Here is a 19,033-nt window from a genome sequence, read left to right as displayed (position 1 = left end):
TGAATTCCCAAATCTACCCCTAATTCTACCAATAAGAATGGTACTTTAAACTCATTAACTTTTTAAACTGTACTGGAATTACTGGTATAGCGAAGCATCCTGCGTTATTGTCAATGTTGAAACAAAACTACCATTACATTTTTTTTCTACTCTTTACATGGAACTATTAATCCAGTCTAGAAATAGCACAGCACTTAATGATAGCACAACATCAATAAAATATTTTCTTGCTTTTTATAGTGTTGCTTTTGATTTTCAGGTTTGCTATTTTTCTATCAACTCAAATAAACAAACTTTGTATGTATTATGTATGATGATAATAAATGAATCTTGAATAATGAATCTTATGTAGATGGACTATAATATTAATATAAATGATTGAGAAGTAGAATCTAACCATCAGAGTGTAATACAACCAGTGTTGGTACTCCAATGACTCCAAAGAGCTCAGGTACAGAGATCTTTGCACTTTGTGAACTGTGCGTCATATCCAAACTAACGGTACTGTGACGGCGCCTTCGACCACTTGATGCTAAATAAAAAGAGTTATACAGTATATACATTCAACCTTATTGAATTAAACATTTTTTATTTCTTTGTAATCTAATTTTAATCATTTTTGAGGAAAACTAAATCTTGCTACATTGTTCGTTTATGTTAAGCTAATTGCTAACTTTGTATATTTCCCAATAAGCTGTTAGCTTTCTATGGAAACTGAAAGTAAATAGGAGTTTTGTTACAACTTAACATATACATACAAATTTACCATTCTAATTATTCCTAGAATAAGACCATTAAATTGCCTAGTAATCAGATTTTTGTAGCTAATGTCTGTAAATTAGCAAAAACTATTTTGTTTGATTTGTGTCTCAATAAATTTAACATATTTGATCATTTAAATAATAAATAATTTAACAATATATATTTTTTTTAATAATATAATTTTATTGGGTATTCCCAGGTTTTTAACACCAATCTTAAGTCTTTATGTTGTCTCTCTATTTGAATCCTGCTGTAAAATGTTACACACCTAAAAGTGTTCTTGAAATCGATGAAGTTTGTCTCCTGGGGTTCAATCCAGCGTGACTTGTATGACAGCAGCAGCAATGGCGTATGACCTTATCGTCCCGCCAACCATTACCTGCAATCACTTGTGCTAAGGAGTGGCGGTGGGTTCCTGTAGACTCCTGGCTTGCGCAACAGCATGCAATACAGGAAACCTACAAAAACAGCCACGGCAAATTACAAGAATTATAAGGTAATTTTAATAATAACGATGATATGAGACCAGCTTAGCTCATTCAGCTAAACTGGCGGTAGCCACTCTGTGTGTATTGAACCATCGAAATCTCTTGGACCCCAGTTCAATTCAAATTGCTGCTCTCCTTGTATTTCAGCTGGAGGGCTGAAATTTAATTTACGATAGTGCACCGTCTTTCAGAAGACATTGGTCATGCGTGCATAATGTGCATGTTAAAAAACGCAGTACACTCTTTGAAAAAGAGTAGAGGATTGTCTCCCGGTGTACTGCCCAATCACCACCAGAAGGAACTCACTGGAAATAAGTCATCTTCAGACTTTTGTGAGTTATCCTTGGTGTCTACACCGAATATATCCATCCATCTATTTTCTCACTTTCCGGTATTTCTTCTGTTACAATATATTAGTAAAAAATACCCCCAAAAAAGGCACTCTGATCTTCATGAAATAGCACTATATAAATTATGCAATGTATGTATGTACAGTATTGATAAGGTAACATTAAAATAGAGTTACATACCACTGAAGCTTTCTTTTTTGCATAAGCAACAAAGAAGGTTAACATCTTTGTAGCTGCCAGGCACCTGTTCAAAGATAAGAAGTAGTGACTTAATTTTCATAGCTCTGTAAGATTATGGTTACATAAAACTGAATGTATTATATTTTTACCAAATTCTCCCCCAATCAAATTATTTAAAGTATATAAAAAATAAAATGAAACAGTGGTTACCATTTTGTCCAGAAGAGAATAATTGTTGGGTTCTTGTTGGTTATTTTACTTGGGATTAATAAATGCCACGCTCCATCGTACACATCAATTACACTAACAGACGCAGGTGGGATTTTGCGTGTGTTAAAGCCGTGATGTAACGTAGCAACCCTGTTAAAATTACTTGGTCCAATCTCCCTCATGAGACTATCAACATATGCACAACTTCCAACCCTCGGAAACCTGTACGTAATAAAAAAAAAATAAACTCAATCAATCAATCAATCAATCAATCAATCAATCATAGAATAAATTCCGTAAGCATTGGTAGATGTAGGATATACATTTAGGGGAGAAAGCTAGCTGTCCCATAGTTGGGTCTGAAAAGTTGTGGCAGAGGCCGCCCCCGGTGAAGTCAAGAGAAAATTGGCAAAATTTGAGCTACTTTTAAGCTGTTGTTATATTGTACAGTTGGTGGTAGTCTACATAAAGTGAGGTACTTTACCTGGATTAACTGACTAGTGTCACGTTTCTGTAAGGAAAATTTATCTTAAGAAATTAAAGGAATTATATTAATACCGTGTTTCTTTAGTGTGCGTTGAGTGAAAACAGTAACTTGCAAACGGTTTGAATGGCGCTGTATTAACGATGATGACATCAGAAGGTTCGCTGTCCCCAACTGCATGATCTGTTGTCGCTATCACTGTTATCTTGTTTGTAGGGTGATAAGCACTCAACTATGGTGCGAAAAAAAATAGCTCAAATAGACAAAAGTTAAACTTACAATAATTCACTCAAACACTGAACATCTCTAATGTGTGGGGTGCACAATTCCTCCCAAAAAAGGCTTGCATCCCCAGTCTACTCACTGGGAATGTTGGAAGCAAAATAATTAGACTCAAGTAAATAAAAACCACTTCATATCACATAATTTTGTGAGCTACCACCCCCTCTCTATATTCAAAGCCAGAAGAATTTAATAACAATGCTACAGCCTTTATCTTTCAATCAATCAATCTTATATATCATAATCAAAATTGTGCAAAAGTTTATAGGTGCATATCACAGTTCATTTATATGTGTTCTGGGACATTGTGGAAAATACTCTTTAACATGCCCACTGCCACGGATATGAATTCACGTCTGACAGGGTTTAATCGGGGTGACAGGATGCGAGTTCAAACGTGAACTCTCACCCTGGGAAGAACCCGGAAGTAACAATCGAAAAATAAAATATTGTATGTTTGTTCATGTTTCATTACAGTTGATGGGAGTGATTTTCATTATGGTGGCACCCTTTATGCCTTGGCGTATAAGATGAAACTAGGAAAAAAGGCTTTTCAGTCAATGGTGTTGAAGCCCAAGTCACATAAACAAAAATTCATGTGGCTTACGCTATCCTCTGCATTTTTATAAATCATTGTCGTCATAATTGTGATCGTACGAACTTGAAAATAGACGCTATTGGAATTTTCATTGCATTTATTCTTGCTTCGAGTAACATAATGTTGACAGCCAAATAAAACTTACTTGTCTCTTTCATTAATAAAATTGCAAGCATCACTTTCCAGCATCCGGCGTTCTGCTACTCCACGAACTACGTAGCGAACTATAGGTTTAGAGGGCTTCTTGGCTACCTTAGTAACTATAGCTTTGCTGCGTACCGGCCTCTCAAGGCCTTCTAGATGGACTTCAAGGAATACTTTGTACGTTGCACTGATTAATAGATCACAGAATTCAGCAGTTAATGTTTTCGGATCTATGATGGGTGATAGGGTGGTGGCAGCTCGTCTTTGTGCTTTGTTTTGCCCTGCTGACTCATCCAATAACACAGCCTAAAAAAATCAGCAAAATTTATAATGAATATTTTATTTATATATATATATATATATATATTTATATTTATATAACTGTGATAAGTATTTATTTATTAATTGTATAAATAATCCATCAACAAATCAATCATCACCACCATCATCACCATTACAAATGCTATCATCACATCATAATTATCATCATCTTTATCATCTGCATTTACCATCATTATAATTACTGGTATTAGTGGTTGTGCTCTAACTGAGAAGAAAACTCATTAAAGTATGATGATATATAATTATGATATTTTTTTTATAAAAATATAAACATTTAAGAAAATTATTTAATAATGAATTAAAAATAACATAAATCACAGGGTTTTTACATTACTATTACATTTAATGTTATTATTTTATTTGGTTCCTCACCCTATAATGTTCAACTTCTGCTCCTCCTGTGAGTTTCGGCTCTGTCCACTGTACCTTGATTGATGCTGCCTTAGTAGTTGGCACCCGTTTGATGGCTGGTGGAATCACACCAGGCCAGTCGACTTCCACTGGGTCTGAGATATCACTGTTCAAGAACCTCACATTACATAGGGCCTAGAAATATAACAAATATATAAAATAAAGTGTATAAAATAATAATTTGTGGAAATCACCCTTTTCCCCCAGTTTTTAAATATTTAAAAATATGTAAGTTATTAACCACTGCCAAGTTTTTCGTCAAATCCCCCCTTCAGTGTCTTAGAAAAAAATCAGTTGTAGAACATATCAAACATTTTTTCCTGGAGTATTGTTGTGTGATTTACATATAGTGTAGATTTTTCATTCCAATACCTCTGACATTAGGTTCTGGGTTTATACCCAAGAAGAGTATGTAGCATGGAAATTATTTAAAAGATAGACCATGAAATCAAAGGTTGGTACTTGTGGATAGGCTTGTGCTTCAATGACTACGGTAGAATTAAAAGTTTAATACCTGTATTGAGAATGCATATTCCCTGCACATCTTTCCCTGTGTAAACACATATGACGTCTCTTGTGGCAGAAGAGTCTTTAAGTCTTTCCCGTTGACCTTTAACCTATAACCTGTGAGTAGTGTGTCGCCGAAAACTCTAGGTTTATTCCATTTTAATGTACACTGATGAAAATCGTAGCTTCTGTAAAATTGAATGTACTCAAATTATACAACTTGACACTTTGGTATAAAGCACAAAATAAAAAAATCTAACTACATTACATTATGAGAAAAAGTTAATACATATAAGTAATGTATTAAGTAATGTAGTAAGTTAGGAAAAAAATAAAATAGTACAAGATTCGATGAAAACCGGCACCTGTGTCACTTGTCACTTACTCAATACTGAGTTTTGGTGTCTGTATAGGAGCTGCAGTATCGATACTAATTTGCTTTGACCTGTTGATGACCTGATCATTAGCATCCAGCAAGAAGACCGTCACAAAGTGGGCTGCACCGGCGGCGCAATTTCTGATGGTGTACTGGCTTGCAACTGGTTTCAGCAAGGCTTCAATTTCCTACAGTAGAAATAAATTATGATATTACGGATTAAAGGTACTCAAATTACACAACTTAAGACTTTGGTATAAAATGCTATATAAATCTAACTACTGTATATTACATTATGGATAAAAGTTAAAAATTAAGTAATGTATTGTGAATAAACTAAGTAAAAAAAACTAAGTTAAAAAAAAAGATACAAAAAACTGGTAGTAAAAGTGCATAGTGGCATTTGGCACAGGGGTTGTGATTCTGTGTCTTAGTTCTGAGTTTGGGGTTCGATTCCTTGCTGTTCCCTACTGACTTACCTTAGGTTTCATCACACTGCTCCATTGTATTTTCACTCGCTTAACATTTTCATCTCCTGAAATTTTGGAAAAGTATCAATATATTCACCCTACAAATTCTGTTATAAGTAAAATATTTACCTTCTTACAACCTGTTTACTTGCAAAAATCATTGAATGGGAATGCTATAATGCACATACGCATGTACATATAGTAACCTAGTGCAGGTCTGAGCCTGCTTAAAATATGATCAAATCTTTAACTACAACCTGGCAGGCACTGCTTCATGGCCGAAAATCGTCAGCCGACAACTCCATATTTGACGATGCAACGCTGTATGCTGAATGTCAGTGCTACTGTATGTGCGGATTGTCATTTAAAAAATGATCCATTGCAAGCATATCTTTGCATTGATTTTTTTTTATGGAATCATTTCAGCCAATGACAGTCGGCACAGTGTGTGCCCAGGTTTACACAAAAAACTAACCATTGGCTTACCCTCAAATGATGGTCTGCTCCATCGTATACAGATTGTAGTATCTGTGACTTTGGAAACATTAAGGAACACATCCTCTGGAAGGGTTGAAGAATTTGAATGGGTGGGGCTAGGCCTGTTTCTTGCTGATGGTTTGTTGCTTTCGGTAATTGAGCACTCATGGATATTTCCAGGAGATCTTAACTGAAGTTCTTCCGATAGGAGAGAGTCTTGGTACATAGTATCAGCACACAAGGCTACAAGGCTCACATGGTATGTCCTACAGAAATCAATTATTGATTGATTTATTGGTTAATTTTGATTGCTTGATTGATTAATTAATTTTTTTATTAATATCATTTGAACTTACCTGTTTGGTCTGCATGGTATAACTGCTCTGTGATGGTTAACACTCAATTCATTACCAATAGGTTTATCATTCATGTAAACTTTGTAGCCACGAATACCAACACTTCCAAATAGCCTAGGAGCTCCCCATTCCAGAATGAACTCATCTGGAGTAATGCTAGAACAGCCAATGACTGGTGGGTCTGGAGATCCTGGAATGATCCACTGAATGCTAAGGTTATTTAGGTCTTGCCACATGTCATCCTCTTTCAGTATATTAACTCTCACATCATACACAGATCTGAAAAAAAACCCATTATTTAATACCATGTGCAAGAGCTTGACATAAACAAATGCAGTGCTACCTACTTATAATCTCTTGGTTGTCAGTGGACAGAGAGCTAGAGAAAAATAAAAGTTCTTTTACAAAGGATAAAAGCAATGTCACTATGATTAATTTGAACCCACGAACCTAGGATTGGAAGCCCAACACCATCCATTAAACCACTAGCTATGACCGATTACTATAGCGGCAGTTTGGCGCAGCAGTTGACGTTTGGGCTTTTAATCGTTAGGTCGGAGTTTCAAGTCTCCGCTGTGCAGTTTCGCTTGTGTCCTTGGGGACTAACCTGCGGCGGACTAGTGTCCCGTCCAGGGAGAGTACAACTCTCATCCGCTTCACATTACAGAAACTGGGGATAAGCTCCAGCCCTATGAGCTCCAGTGGCTCGGAAAAACGGATTTAGTAGTTAGTTATGACCAATTACTACCTTTGAAAATGGACAGGGATTTCATAAGACATGACATCAGGCGGTAGAGAAGCCACATGTTCTTTTCCATCAGCTGTGCTAATCCAATTTAGATTGTATCCCACAATGCCTTGTTCTTCAGCTGTGCCACAATCTGCAACAGACCAGCTCACCAATAGTTCACCAGACTCTTGCCTTTTGCTGAAAAATAAATGTTAGCATTTGTTTTAGAACTGACATCAATGACAAGACAAACAAAAATGGGATGATAATGAAGAAGAGGTAGTTATTATAATTATATTATGAGAGTGTTAAAAAATAAAGAAAGGATGACCATAATGATGATGGAAGTGAAAAAGTGATGAAGATTCAGCTGATGGTTAGGGCAACACTCACTTTTTTCCCTCATGATCTCTAGCGGAAGAAAATGAGGCCTGCACCATCACCAGGTTTCCAGACTCATATTTTGGAAGAGTAAGCTCAAGAGGTTGTGACAATGATTCATCCTGGTCAACGATATCAAATAAAGACTGCCTGCTGCCCTTAGTGGTTCCGCTGGTATTAGTAATTGCTGCAATCTGGATACTGTATAGCTTGTCAGAAGACAGATTTTTCAGAGAACAATACAGAGCACTGGGATCAACCTTGCAGTAAGTCTCTCCATTCACTATCACACGATATTCCAGAAGATGACGATGTATGCACAAATGACAACCTGATTTTTCTACAAGTTAAAAAAAAATTGTTTTCATTTTCAGTGACTTCACAGCATTGTGAGTAATAAAGATAAAATATATCATTGTCTGCCGATCTGATTATAGATGCATAATTGTACATACCTGATGCTTTCAAAGCAGTAAATAAAACTGGTTTTTGCCAATGCAGCTCAAGGGAAGATGTTGTGAATTCTCTAATAAAAAGTGTTGGTGCTTCAACTGGTGCTGGGATCCTGACCTGGAATGTATCTGAACTAAGGCATGTGATATACCCATCATTTGAGCCACCATCATTTGATGCCTGGTAGAAGTCTGACAAATGTGCTTCAACTGTGATACTGTAAATCTTTCCAGGAAAGAGTTTCACTTCAGCGGATGTCTCTTCTGTAAAAATTTCTAGTGTTCCTTCAGATAAACTGGATTGAGATTGCTTTTTCTTAGAACAGACAGCCATCCAACGCACCACATACTTTAAGAGTCGGTCACTGCCATATTGAGGTGCATCCCAGACAAGAGTCACAGAATTCTGCGAGTACTTAACACATCTGAGATTGTTTGGTGGCTCTGATCCTGCAGTCTTAGCATCAACTGACACAAATGGCAACCAAGGGGAGTCTTCTGGCACTTCCACCCATTCCTCTGGCAGTGACATTTCAGAATCTGTCTTTACTTTCTCTTGTAGGCTGTCAAAATACTCTTTAGTAACAACTACTAGAATGAATTTGTAGGGAGAATTTTCCATGAGTCCTGGAATGACAGCAGAAACAGCTTCTGGAGACAAATCCAAATGGCTCTCTGTGATGCAATAGTCTTCATCTCCTGTAACTACATACATCCTCAAACCTATTAAGAAAATTAGTAAAATATTAAGAACATAGTGTTTAAAATCAATGTAATATTCAATCAATTTACCAAGTTAAAGTTAAGAGTTACTGACAACCTATAAAACATCACTAACCTATGATTTGTGATCCATTGCACATTGGCAGCCTCCATGATAGCTCAACTGAGCTGCAGGTTGAAGATACTAATCGAATAAGATGAGGTGCTTCTGGTGGCTTGCTTGTGAGAATATGCAATTGATCAGACTGACCAGTGAGTATGAAAGTATAGCTGTTTCTATCATCTTATTTAAAATCAAACAGAAGAAAAAGAAATTCTCATTAATCACATACTATTTGGGTATACAGTATGTTATCAATTTCATTAACAAAAATAAATCAAATTACTGTAATAGTAATTCTTTCTTATCTTACCTCTGCTACCTGTACTGTAGACTTCTTGCTTCCGTGCTTCTACAACAATTGTATAGCGTGTGTCTGGATCCAGGGAATACAACTTAAAACAAGTATCTAAAAAAACAAAAAAGGATAATAACAAGCCACATTACTTTATCGTTTCTACTAGGAATTTTCAATCAAGGTTTCAAAATAACTTGAAATCAAAGTCGAATTAAAACTTTGATTGATCAAATGTCATAATGTCTGCTTGCTTTGCTACCTTGTGTTCTTTGGCTCTGCACACTTCTGTCCCTCCTCTCACTGGCCCACCAAGTAACCTGGTATTGCTCCGTCGATATATAATGACCAGAAGTATCATAACCTTGAAAAAACATAAATATTGGAGTGGTTGGGTGGATTCACTGAACAAGGATGAAAATAATGTTACATTGTCTTGTGTAGCCTTATGCTGTTTGAGATGTAATGAACATGGTACAGTAATAAGCCCCACCCCTTGGATATTGTTGCTAAGGTGCTTGTGAGACATGCACATATTCCTGGCCTTGTTCTGATTGGTCAGTTGTTAAGTTTGATTGACACTCTGGAAACATGCATTCTGTTCTGCAGCATAAGCCTTCCATGCTAAGATCAACCTCCATTAGTACACAAACAAACCCACAGGAACTTACTCTGTTGCCAGGTAATGTATGCTGATTGTGATGTAACATTCTGGCACTGTACATTAGTTGGAGGCTGCACCAAACCTGTGTACTCCACCTTCAGTTTCAGCCCAGGTCTACATGCTGAGTACTTTTCTGCTTGTATATCTCTTTCAAAATATTCATTGTCATTGTCTAGACAAGATAAAAAATATTTTGAAGATGTTGAACTTACTGTTAACTGCCTAAATATCTGCTGGCTTGTTTTGTGTACCAACTACAAATCTTCAATCTTTTAACTCAAAGCTAACCCTCTAATTCAACCCCAAGACGATCCAAAATTTTCAGATCTCAAATTGGAGAGTGAACTGTATTATAACAATCCCACACATAGTATTTTCAGTTAATACAGTAAGCTAGTAGATGGAATAAATCTACCTAGATTGTGAGGTTATTTATTTTTCTATATTTTTAGATAAATTAGGTTAATTTGATGCATTCTTATGTTTTGCTACTTAAAATATGCCACTGAGAAGAAATTTTTTTAAAATTTATTGATCCTTCCTGTTGTATGCCCATATATAGTCATGATGTGCCTAATTATATGGTCATGATGTGATGCCATCATGACCATATTTAGGCATGTCACATGTTTTTGTCAAATAAAATTTGATAGTCTGGACAGTGCCTTTACCTTCGCTATGAATCGAGCCATCATCACTGCCATTCTGCCTCAGCCTCCCTACTGGATGGTCAGTGAGGGCCACAATTTGTAAGATGACGGTGCTGCCAAGCACCAGGTCTGACACTGTATGGTGCTGAGTATGCGGATCCATTATGGGCAACACAGATTTACCATCTTTTAGCAACAAATATCCCTACACATCGAAAAACACGATAAAAAATATTTTCATAATTCAATAGGCATTTTAGTATTTATACATGAATAATTATGAAATTAACTTTCATATTATTCTATATTTGATAACAACAAATGTGACAAGGGTTGTCTTACAAAGAAGTCCCTTTTTTAACTCTCTTTAGCGCCGGTCGACAGTGACCGGCAACAGCTTTTGACAACTATGACCAATTACAAATAAATAAACTCAAGTTTAAAATGTCAGTTCTTACAGAGATTGCAGCATCACCAAATGGCTGGACTGCATCCCAAGTGATGTCAATTCCCCTGTCGTGCATGCCGGCTAGGCGTGGCGTAGGGGAAGCTGGCACAGCTGGGCAACAGACGATGATAGGTGATGACTCTTCACTCATAATGCCACATAATACATCAGGGGAGTCCATCACGGTCCGCCAACCAGCATACGTCTACATCAAAATAAGATTTGAGCTGATTTTGTTTAAAAAAGTACTGGTTGGTTCAATTGGGTCAACACAGACACAACATTTATAAATATCTTGCACTACCATAGACTGTATACAGCGACCATTCTCAAAAGAATGATTGTGACATCAACTTTGCAATTTTTAATGTTTCTAAATAAAGGTCACTGAACATTAAGTGCTAGAAGCAAGTAGAAAGCATTGTTATTTGCTCATTTACATGCTGTGAAGTGGGTGGATTGAAGTAGCTATTATGCTTCGTAACTTGGTTTAAAGGAAGGAGTTGATATGTTAATTATTGCCTACCTTTGCTGTTACCTCGTAATCTTTTCCTGGTTTCAGATTTTGTAGCTTGTATTTAATCTTTGAACTTTTCTGATGATCCTCATCAACACTTACATTGCCATGAAGCTTGCCATTCACATAGATACTAGAAAATTTACATATTTTTATATAAAACATTTTTTATTTGAATAACATAAATTTAGCTTACTAGATATGATTATAATAATTGCTTTCAGTATGTTTAAATAAATAGTAATAATATAAATTTCAATGTTATTATTTTATTGATTTTTATGTTTCATCCTAATTAAAATCTCATTTATACTTTGTAATTAAGGTAAAATTAGAAGAAACAATTAGACAATCACCAGCATGTCTATTTAGTACTAATTTCAAAAAAACATTTTAAATTCATATTAACCAGTCAATTGATTGATTCATTAATTCATTCACTATTTATATTTTGCCAATATTTTGTTTAAAAACAAAAACAGTGAACTAGACTTTATCTTAAAAACTAGAAAGTACTGTAAATTATATTATTGTTGTATTGAATAATATCCAAAAGATATTTATTTGGATAAAATTTACTTTTATCCAATCAAATACTTTCAAAATTTGACCCAAATTAAATTTTACTAACCAGTATGATGAGATGACTCTGCCTTTTGATCCTTTTGGCGTGGACCAGCTGATCTGAGCTGTGTAAGCTTCGGTAGAGGGCTCCACCACCAGGTTAGGTGGAGCAGGTTTATTTGGACATGTGATCGTAATCGTATTGGATGGATCACTATTCCTTCCATCATCTGTAATTGCCTGGACTTGGTATTTATTAGTTGTACCTATTCACATTAAAAATAAATGATTAATTTCATATTGGATAACATTCAGTATATTTTAATGTAATACATCAATGCATATGAGCAGAGCTATGGTATAGTGATTATGGAGCTAATCTTGCTATTCTAAATTCCTGGGTTCAAGTCCTGCAGTCACCAGAATTATTAGGTTAATGTGACTGCCCACATTGCGCCGTTGATCATTGATGAATCTATGGAGAATGCAGTGTCAAGCGCACAACAAATGACAATCCACTCAGTCTTCCATTGACAATTAGCAGACGGTGACATGTCGTCAAGAACTCACAGAGATAAGAGATCGGATTCGGTGGCCCGTGGTCGTACGGCTGTCGTGCTACGCAGTGTGGGCCAGCATTTAAGCCCTGTTTTGATTAGTCAAATTAATCATTTACTTGAGCAGCCATTTGCATGGCAAATAGTATTTAGTCAGAAGTAAAACCTAGTGTTCTGTGTATTTAAATATAAGTGTGAACACTGGTATTGGTACTTGCCAGGATTAATCTTTGAAATGCATTTCTCTGTTGCAGTTGTAGCAGTAACCGATCCTTTCCTCTTCTCATTCTTAAAGAACTGATACCCTATTACTCCGATGGATCGATGACAAATTCCTGCCTTCCAAGACAGCATAACTTCCTGTACACTAAGACTTTTAACTGTAAGGACGGGTGGTTGAGGACGCCCTCCTGTTATGCATTCGTGGGAATCTGAAACTGTTTGGAGAGTACCTCTTTTAGGGTCTGAGTGAGAGAAGCTAGCGGTAACAAAAACTCTGAAAAACACACAAAAATAAAAACAATTGTTCATAATGAGCATTTTTTTTCCATTTATTTGAAACATCATTAAATGAGGGTTACGTATAAACTACTCAAATTGTGTTCATATTTTTTATCTTATTTATGAAAAAAACATAACTTTAATTTTTGCTACTGAAAGCAGCAATGATTGATTTTAGCAACACCTAACCTAAAATGGAACTTCAGCTAATGGATTTATGTTGTTTTACCTGTATGTACAGTTTTCCACTAGACGCTTGATAGTGATGGAGTTTGCCAAGTCTGCATTCCAGCTGTGTCTGATGTACTCATTGCCGGCATCGTCCACAACTTCACATCTGTGTCAAAAAAATGACAAAGTTTTAACATACAAGTATTATTGATGTTGCAACATTGGTTAAAGAATACTGTACAATTGTTATTAAGTTTTAAGTTAACACACACAATTTGTAAAAGTTTCATACCTTCCATGGCTGTGCATGCCTTCTGAGAAAGATGCACCTTCTACGTGAACCATGTAATGGGAGAATGCATAGTTGGTGCTGTTCACCCTCGCACACTGCCATTGCACACTAATATTGCTGTCTTTAGCATGGCTTCGAACAACCACTGTAGGAGTTGGAAGTACCACATTGGCCTAAAAATAAAAACAAACCATGTTTCAATAAGATTTGACGTACTCAACTTCAGATACCACAATTCTTAGTTCAATCATCCAATGCCAATTCTCTTTAACTATTCTCTTTAATTACGCAAAATATCAACAAAATTACATGTCATACCCTATAAACAAACTACCCATCATGCCTATCAAACAGAAATTCTGTCACACGTCTGATAACCTCTTTGTTTGGTGGTGGGACGTGCCCCAAATATTTGTGGAGTAGGCGGTGATAGCAACAATTTAGAGGGGAAGGTTGCAACATTGTGATATTGTATTAATAGTATTAAAGGGAAGCATGCAAGAAACAAAGTGGAAGACACAGACATACATGCATATCATATTAAAAGTAGAAACATGCAAGTTATCTGAACAAGATTTGTTTTTTAGAGGGTTTAGGTGTTACCCTTGATACCAGCAAGAAGATATATGCTGCATTTTTAAACTGGAACATATTTAAATGTGTTTAAAGCTTGTTATGAAATGTTTTTGTTTTTGCTTTGTTTTAAAGTTTTCACAATTAATTTCCAACATCTACCTTGTTGTCTGCCTCACCACCACTCTGGTTTGAAATAAAATTTTCTTTTCCAGCTGCAGACGAATCTTCTGAGCTTGAATCTGTTGAGTCACTTTCATCATCAGTATCATCATCTGAGGAGGATGATTCTAAGGATGATGACGATGAGTCAGATGATGATGAATCATCAGAGTCAGTATCTTCTCCATCTTTTGTGTTATCTTTCTCTATATTTATTGTGTCACTCTCAACAACATCAGAGTCTGTGGTTTGTACACATTGACTGTCATTATCGGACACGTCACTGGGATTTCCAACATGCACAGCAGGGTTATGGAGTAGGGTAGGGGAGGGTTCATGCATTGAAGAGGGGGTATTATCCTGCATCTCATCCCTTTTTATTTCATTAATTTCTTTTTCATCCATATTTCCATCATTCATGTTATTAAAATACTCTTCTTCAACATCCTTTATGATATTTTGTACGATTTTCTTTGCAATTTTATTTATTTCCCCCGAATATTCAACAATTTCATTTAAATCAGAATCATTCACATCTGTTGTCAATAACTTAGGATTATCGACTTCAATAGAAGAACTGCCTTTTTCATTAGGAACTTCTGCTTCATCTTTCACACTACTAGCATCTAGCAAGCTAATAGTTTTCCTAAACTCATTTTGATGGTCATTTCCAGTGTGTTTTACCTCTTCTCTCTCGACATCAAATGACGAATTTCTAAAAAAAAAGGAACAAATCATGAATTTAATATAGAAAAAGAATGTAGGTAAATTACCTTTAGGAAAACATAAAACTTAATTAATAATAAAAATTGCAGTAATATATTTATTATGAAATATACAACCATTATTATAGTTATAAAAGTCACCCGTTACATTCAACTATTGCTAGTTGCGTTATACAACGCAGCGGTAGACTGAGGGTACCGGCTGCTAACACGAACTGTTATTCTAACTCATTCATTGCGAGGGGCATTTACCTGTTTAATAGTAGATATGTAAGATAGTTATTATTTATTGCATTGAATTACTTTTCCTGCTTAATTTATTGAAAGAGCGATGTAATTTCCAAGGATTTGGATTAATAAAGTGATGTCTATGTCTAGACACGGCAAGCTCACATACCCCAGAGAACAAGCAAAAATATTTCATTATTTTTACTATCACTATCAATTAATTGTCTATGCATTTTGTTATACTGCAGCCATGAAATTTCCCTTTAGTTAGACGAATAAAGTCCCCTTGTAATCTTTATCATCATCATTATCATCATCAAGCAAATATTGTCTTGTGTATGATTTTGCAATATTTATCCATATTAAATTGTGTAACAATAAAATCACTATTCAAGTTCTATTTTTTTGACTGTATAGAGTATTATTTAAGTGTAAAATATAAAGACTGCTAGAACTTACCTTCCATACAATGCTTCCTCTGGGAATGGTTTTCCAAAATTATCTGTGATTCCGGATTGTTCAAGTTTCCTCGATGTGTCAACAGTAGGAAGAAGCTCTTTACTTAAACCTCATAAAATATATCATAAATATATAAATATTTTATTTTAAGTAGTTTAATAGATGACAAGAAACAAAATTAGATTTAAAATCAAGGCCTCTTCAAGTCACCCTCTCAAAATAACTTCATTTTCTAAGACCACTAAGAAAACTTAGTTTAATACCGTTTATTCTTAAAAATATGATTAATCTTTAATAAATTCATATTGCTTATTAATATTCTCTATTATATAATTTTATTATTATTTTTAATACATATTGATTAATTATCATTATTTATATTACATATTATTTTTGTATTTTTATGTTAAATAAAAAATATCTATTACATAATATTAAATATTCTAGTTAGATATAAATATTACTTTAAATGGTACATACAATGTGTTTTCTGTTTTGACTCGATGACTTGTATAAAAGGGAGCTCAACCAAGGATTGACCAGCTGGGGGTATTATTTCACTCACGCTTAGGGGTAATGTAATTGGTAGGTTGTTTGACTTAAGAATTTCAGTGGATCCTGGAAAGAGACAGATATTGACAAATATGAACAACAAATATGTATTGTAATTTGTATTATGGACACTAGCTCCTTGCAATTTTAGTACTAGTATTATCATCAATATCATTAGTACTTATTTTGATCTATATTACTATATTATAGTATAATTATTATTATTTATAGATACAGTTTCAGATTGGTTTTTTTTTAATAACTTACAAATAATAATCAAGTGTATACATGATCTTCCATATATTATATATTTAATAAACTATTATTCTTGTTACTATTATTATCATTACTCTAAATTCAAATAAACATACTAAATATTCTGTTTGATAAATATTGGTTTCATTTAAAGCTAAAAACTTCTTCAAAAAACCTTACCTTCAAACTTGGCCTGAATGTGGAAGTTATATTTATTATGTAGTTGACAATCATCAATCAACACCTTACAGCGTTTGATCCCATTTTGCGGCTGTACCTACAACAAAACAGAAAATACATTAACAATCTTAGCCAATTTGGAATTAAAAAATTGCAATTTAGAATGTTTAAAAACTTACTTGATTTCCACTGAGTTAAAAAAATGGATACTATTTGATTTCTATATCTGCAAATTGATGATCTTGGAGGCAAAACTCTGATAATAAAACCTCATCAAATAAAAGATACGATACAATACAGATTATAGAGTTACTTTTTGGTAAGAAAGAAATAAAAAGTATTTCTCATGCTTGTGACTAATAAAAAGCAACACTACCACACTGAATATGAAAACAGGCTTTGAAATCAAGAGATACAGTACACAATACATTCATATTTTATACTCAAGTTCACTTATTGCCTGACATCACAATTCTTAATAATTGGCAATGAAAGTACCACAATGAAGAGTTGCTAGGCAAATATTCAAAACAAACAAAACATGTCTCCAATATTTGATATTCTGGCAGATAAAATGATCAGCAAATGGATTACTGAATCTGTTATTGATAGCTGATGTACTATATGAAATATGATATATGTGATGAAATTAACGGTATTAAAGGGGCTCCATTATACAGTTTGAAAAATTCAATGCAACAAAAATAATAAATACACCTTATTATTCAAGCAAGAAATGCTATCCAATCATCATATATGGTCCATAATCCATTTCAGAATTCATCCATTTGCTTTATCATTTTTTATAAGAGTACCAAAGATACTCTTTCTTTTGACACCTATAAAGCTCTGTCCAGACTATCAAATATTCTTAGACAAAAAACTGTTTTATGCCCATATATAGTCATGATATGCCTATACATGGTCATGTTGTGATGTCATCATGACCATATATAGTCATGATGTGCCTAAATATGGTCATGATGTGATGCCATCATGACCATATTTTGGCATATCACATGTTTTTGTCAACTGTTTAAATCAGTTTGCTGTTTCCACAAAGAAAACATTCACCTCTTCCCATAATCTATGTTTTGTACGCTCATGAAAATAATTTTTATAAACGAATGGCCCTTTAAAGTAAGACGCTAAGATATACTTCAATTGCCATAGGCAAAAAAAACATGTGTACATGCAATTTAATCACTTTAATTGTGTTTTCTGCTGATACACTGGTAAGATTTACAATGCAATTTTAGAAGATATTGTTCCTTAATGATATTTCAGAGCAATGAGCATAACAAAAAGACTTGAAAAACCTAGTAATTAAGTAATGTGTATTTCCTGATCCTTTTAAAATTATTTTATTATTATTATTATTAATATTTCTTTTAAATGTAAAAACTATTTTTATATTTATCAAAATATTGCCTATAAGGATGCTAATGATTTTGAAAATGAATAAATAATGAGATAAATAAATATATATAAATATACATAATTATTCTTTATGGATCTCTTCACAAAGAGTACATATTTCAGATAGTGCCTTTCTAGATACATTATTAGTTTTAATTTTAATTTTCTTAGCCATTCCTGGCACTGCAAACATATTTCCAAAATAATTGAATGAAAATCATTGCAGTACCAGGATTAAAATTAAAACTAATAGTAAATAAATATATGGAATAATTTAAAAATGATTAAATTACAGAACAATTAAATGAATAAAATTGCTAATATTATGTTGATTGTTGCTAAGCTACAAACATTACTCCTTAAGTCGCTCTAAAACATAACAAATGGTATAGTAGCAGGTTTTACCTTGTGTCCGCATTGATTTCCATTTGCATATATACTGTATGAAACACCACGCCCTCTTAAGTCCAGAGTTGGCCAACTGAGGTAGAATGAGTTATCCTTTTCAGCAATGGCACAAGAGGTCAAAGGTCCACCAAGAGCACTCTTTAGTTGATATTTGACATGCTGTAAAAAGAGATCTAATGATTATTAAGGAGTAACTGACAATATTAAGATAAGATTTATATTAACTATGCAGTTGAAATTGTTTCTAAAAAAACCAGGGGGTTGGGAAAGTTCTTACTGGATAAGCATCCCCCATCATCAGATGCCATTCTAGGGTTGTAAGGGCTAATAATATTTATTTGCTGATCCACAGTTTTGATTGTAGTTCCAAAATATTGTAAAAATTACAGTATAACCTCAAGTTTACGTATGGTACAGGATCGGACGACGTACATAAATCGTAGGATTCGTAAAATCGAGGTTGGGTTAAATATGTGGTGACCTTTGACCTGATACATACGTAACAATAAACATATGTTATAAACGAACGATGTTCTCAAGGTCTACAGCATACAAGTGTAGGCCAGGCCTACGAATAAAACCATATGTTT

At 34.3% G+C, this 19,033-nt stretch overlaps 1 protein-coding gene across 1 annotated transcript in view; it reads right to left on the bottom strand.

The window, feature by feature from the left end:
• Positions 1 to 19,033, bottom strand: part of LOC117115100 — a 39,670-nt gene that overhangs the window by 2,336 nt on the left and 18,301 nt on the right. The window contains exons 27-58 of the mRNA XM_033258767.1: positions 18,441 to 18,602; positions 16,617 to 16,713; positions 16,110 to 16,247; positions 15,630 to 15,738; positions 14,218 to 14,932; positions 13,483 to 13,655; positions 13,249 to 13,356; positions 12,737 to 13,014; positions 12,029 to 12,227; positions 11,407 to 11,530; positions 10,891 to 11,085; positions 10,454 to 10,637; positions 9,790 to 9,954; positions 9,381 to 9,482; positions 9,137 to 9,232; positions 8,839 to 9,006; positions 8,004 to 8,723; positions 7,561 to 7,888; positions 7,186 to 7,365; positions 6,438 to 6,716; positions 6,091 to 6,347; positions 5,614 to 5,669; positions 5,144 to 5,322; positions 4,766 to 4,946; positions 4,213 to 4,386; positions 3,500 to 3,804; positions 3,154 to 3,166; positions 2,549 to 2,706; positions 1,991 to 2,212; positions 1,781 to 1,844; positions 1,031 to 1,220; positions 398 to 532 (exon numbers count right to left, since the gene is read on the bottom strand). Coding sequence (XP_033114658.1) covers positions 398 to 532; positions 1,031 to 1,220; positions 1,781 to 1,844; positions 1,991 to 2,212; positions 2,549 to 2,706; positions 3,154 to 3,166; positions 3,500 to 3,804; positions 4,213 to 4,386; positions 4,766 to 4,946; positions 5,144 to 5,322; positions 5,614 to 5,669; positions 6,091 to 6,347; positions 6,438 to 6,716; positions 7,186 to 7,365; positions 7,561 to 7,888; positions 8,004 to 8,723; positions 8,839 to 9,006; positions 9,137 to 9,232; positions 9,381 to 9,482; positions 9,790 to 9,954; positions 10,454 to 10,637; positions 10,891 to 11,085; positions 11,407 to 11,530; positions 12,029 to 12,227; positions 12,737 to 13,014; positions 13,249 to 13,356; positions 13,483 to 13,655; positions 14,218 to 14,932; positions 15,630 to 15,738; positions 16,110 to 16,247; positions 16,617 to 16,713; positions 18,441 to 18,602 — 6,454 coding nt within the window. The remainder of the gene's footprint in view (positions 1 to 397; positions 533 to 1,030; positions 1,221 to 1,780; positions 1,845 to 1,990; positions 2,213 to 2,548; positions 2,707 to 3,153; positions 3,167 to 3,499; positions 3,805 to 4,212; positions 4,387 to 4,765; positions 4,947 to 5,143; positions 5,323 to 5,613; positions 5,670 to 6,090; positions 6,348 to 6,437; positions 6,717 to 7,185; positions 7,366 to 7,560; positions 7,889 to 8,003; positions 8,724 to 8,838; positions 9,007 to 9,136; positions 9,233 to 9,380; positions 9,483 to 9,789; positions 9,955 to 10,453; positions 10,638 to 10,890; positions 11,086 to 11,406; positions 11,531 to 12,028; positions 12,228 to 12,736; positions 13,015 to 13,248; positions 13,357 to 13,482; positions 13,656 to 14,217; positions 14,933 to 15,629; positions 15,739 to 16,109; positions 16,248 to 16,616; positions 16,714 to 18,440; positions 18,603 to 19,033) is intronic.

This window comes from Anneissia japonica, unplaced genomic scaffold, assembly GCF_011630105.1.
Source record: "Anneissia japonica isolate Jap-2015-1 unplaced genomic scaffold, ASM1163010v1 scaffold24_len2511860_cov200, whole genome shotgun sequence".
Taxonomy (NCBI): domain Eukaryota; kingdom Metazoa; phylum Echinodermata; class Crinoidea; order Comatulida; family Comatulidae; genus Anneissia; species Anneissia japonica.
The sequence above is the reverse complement of the archived record's forward strand: the minus strand, read 5'-3'. Positions and strand labels throughout refer to the sequence as shown.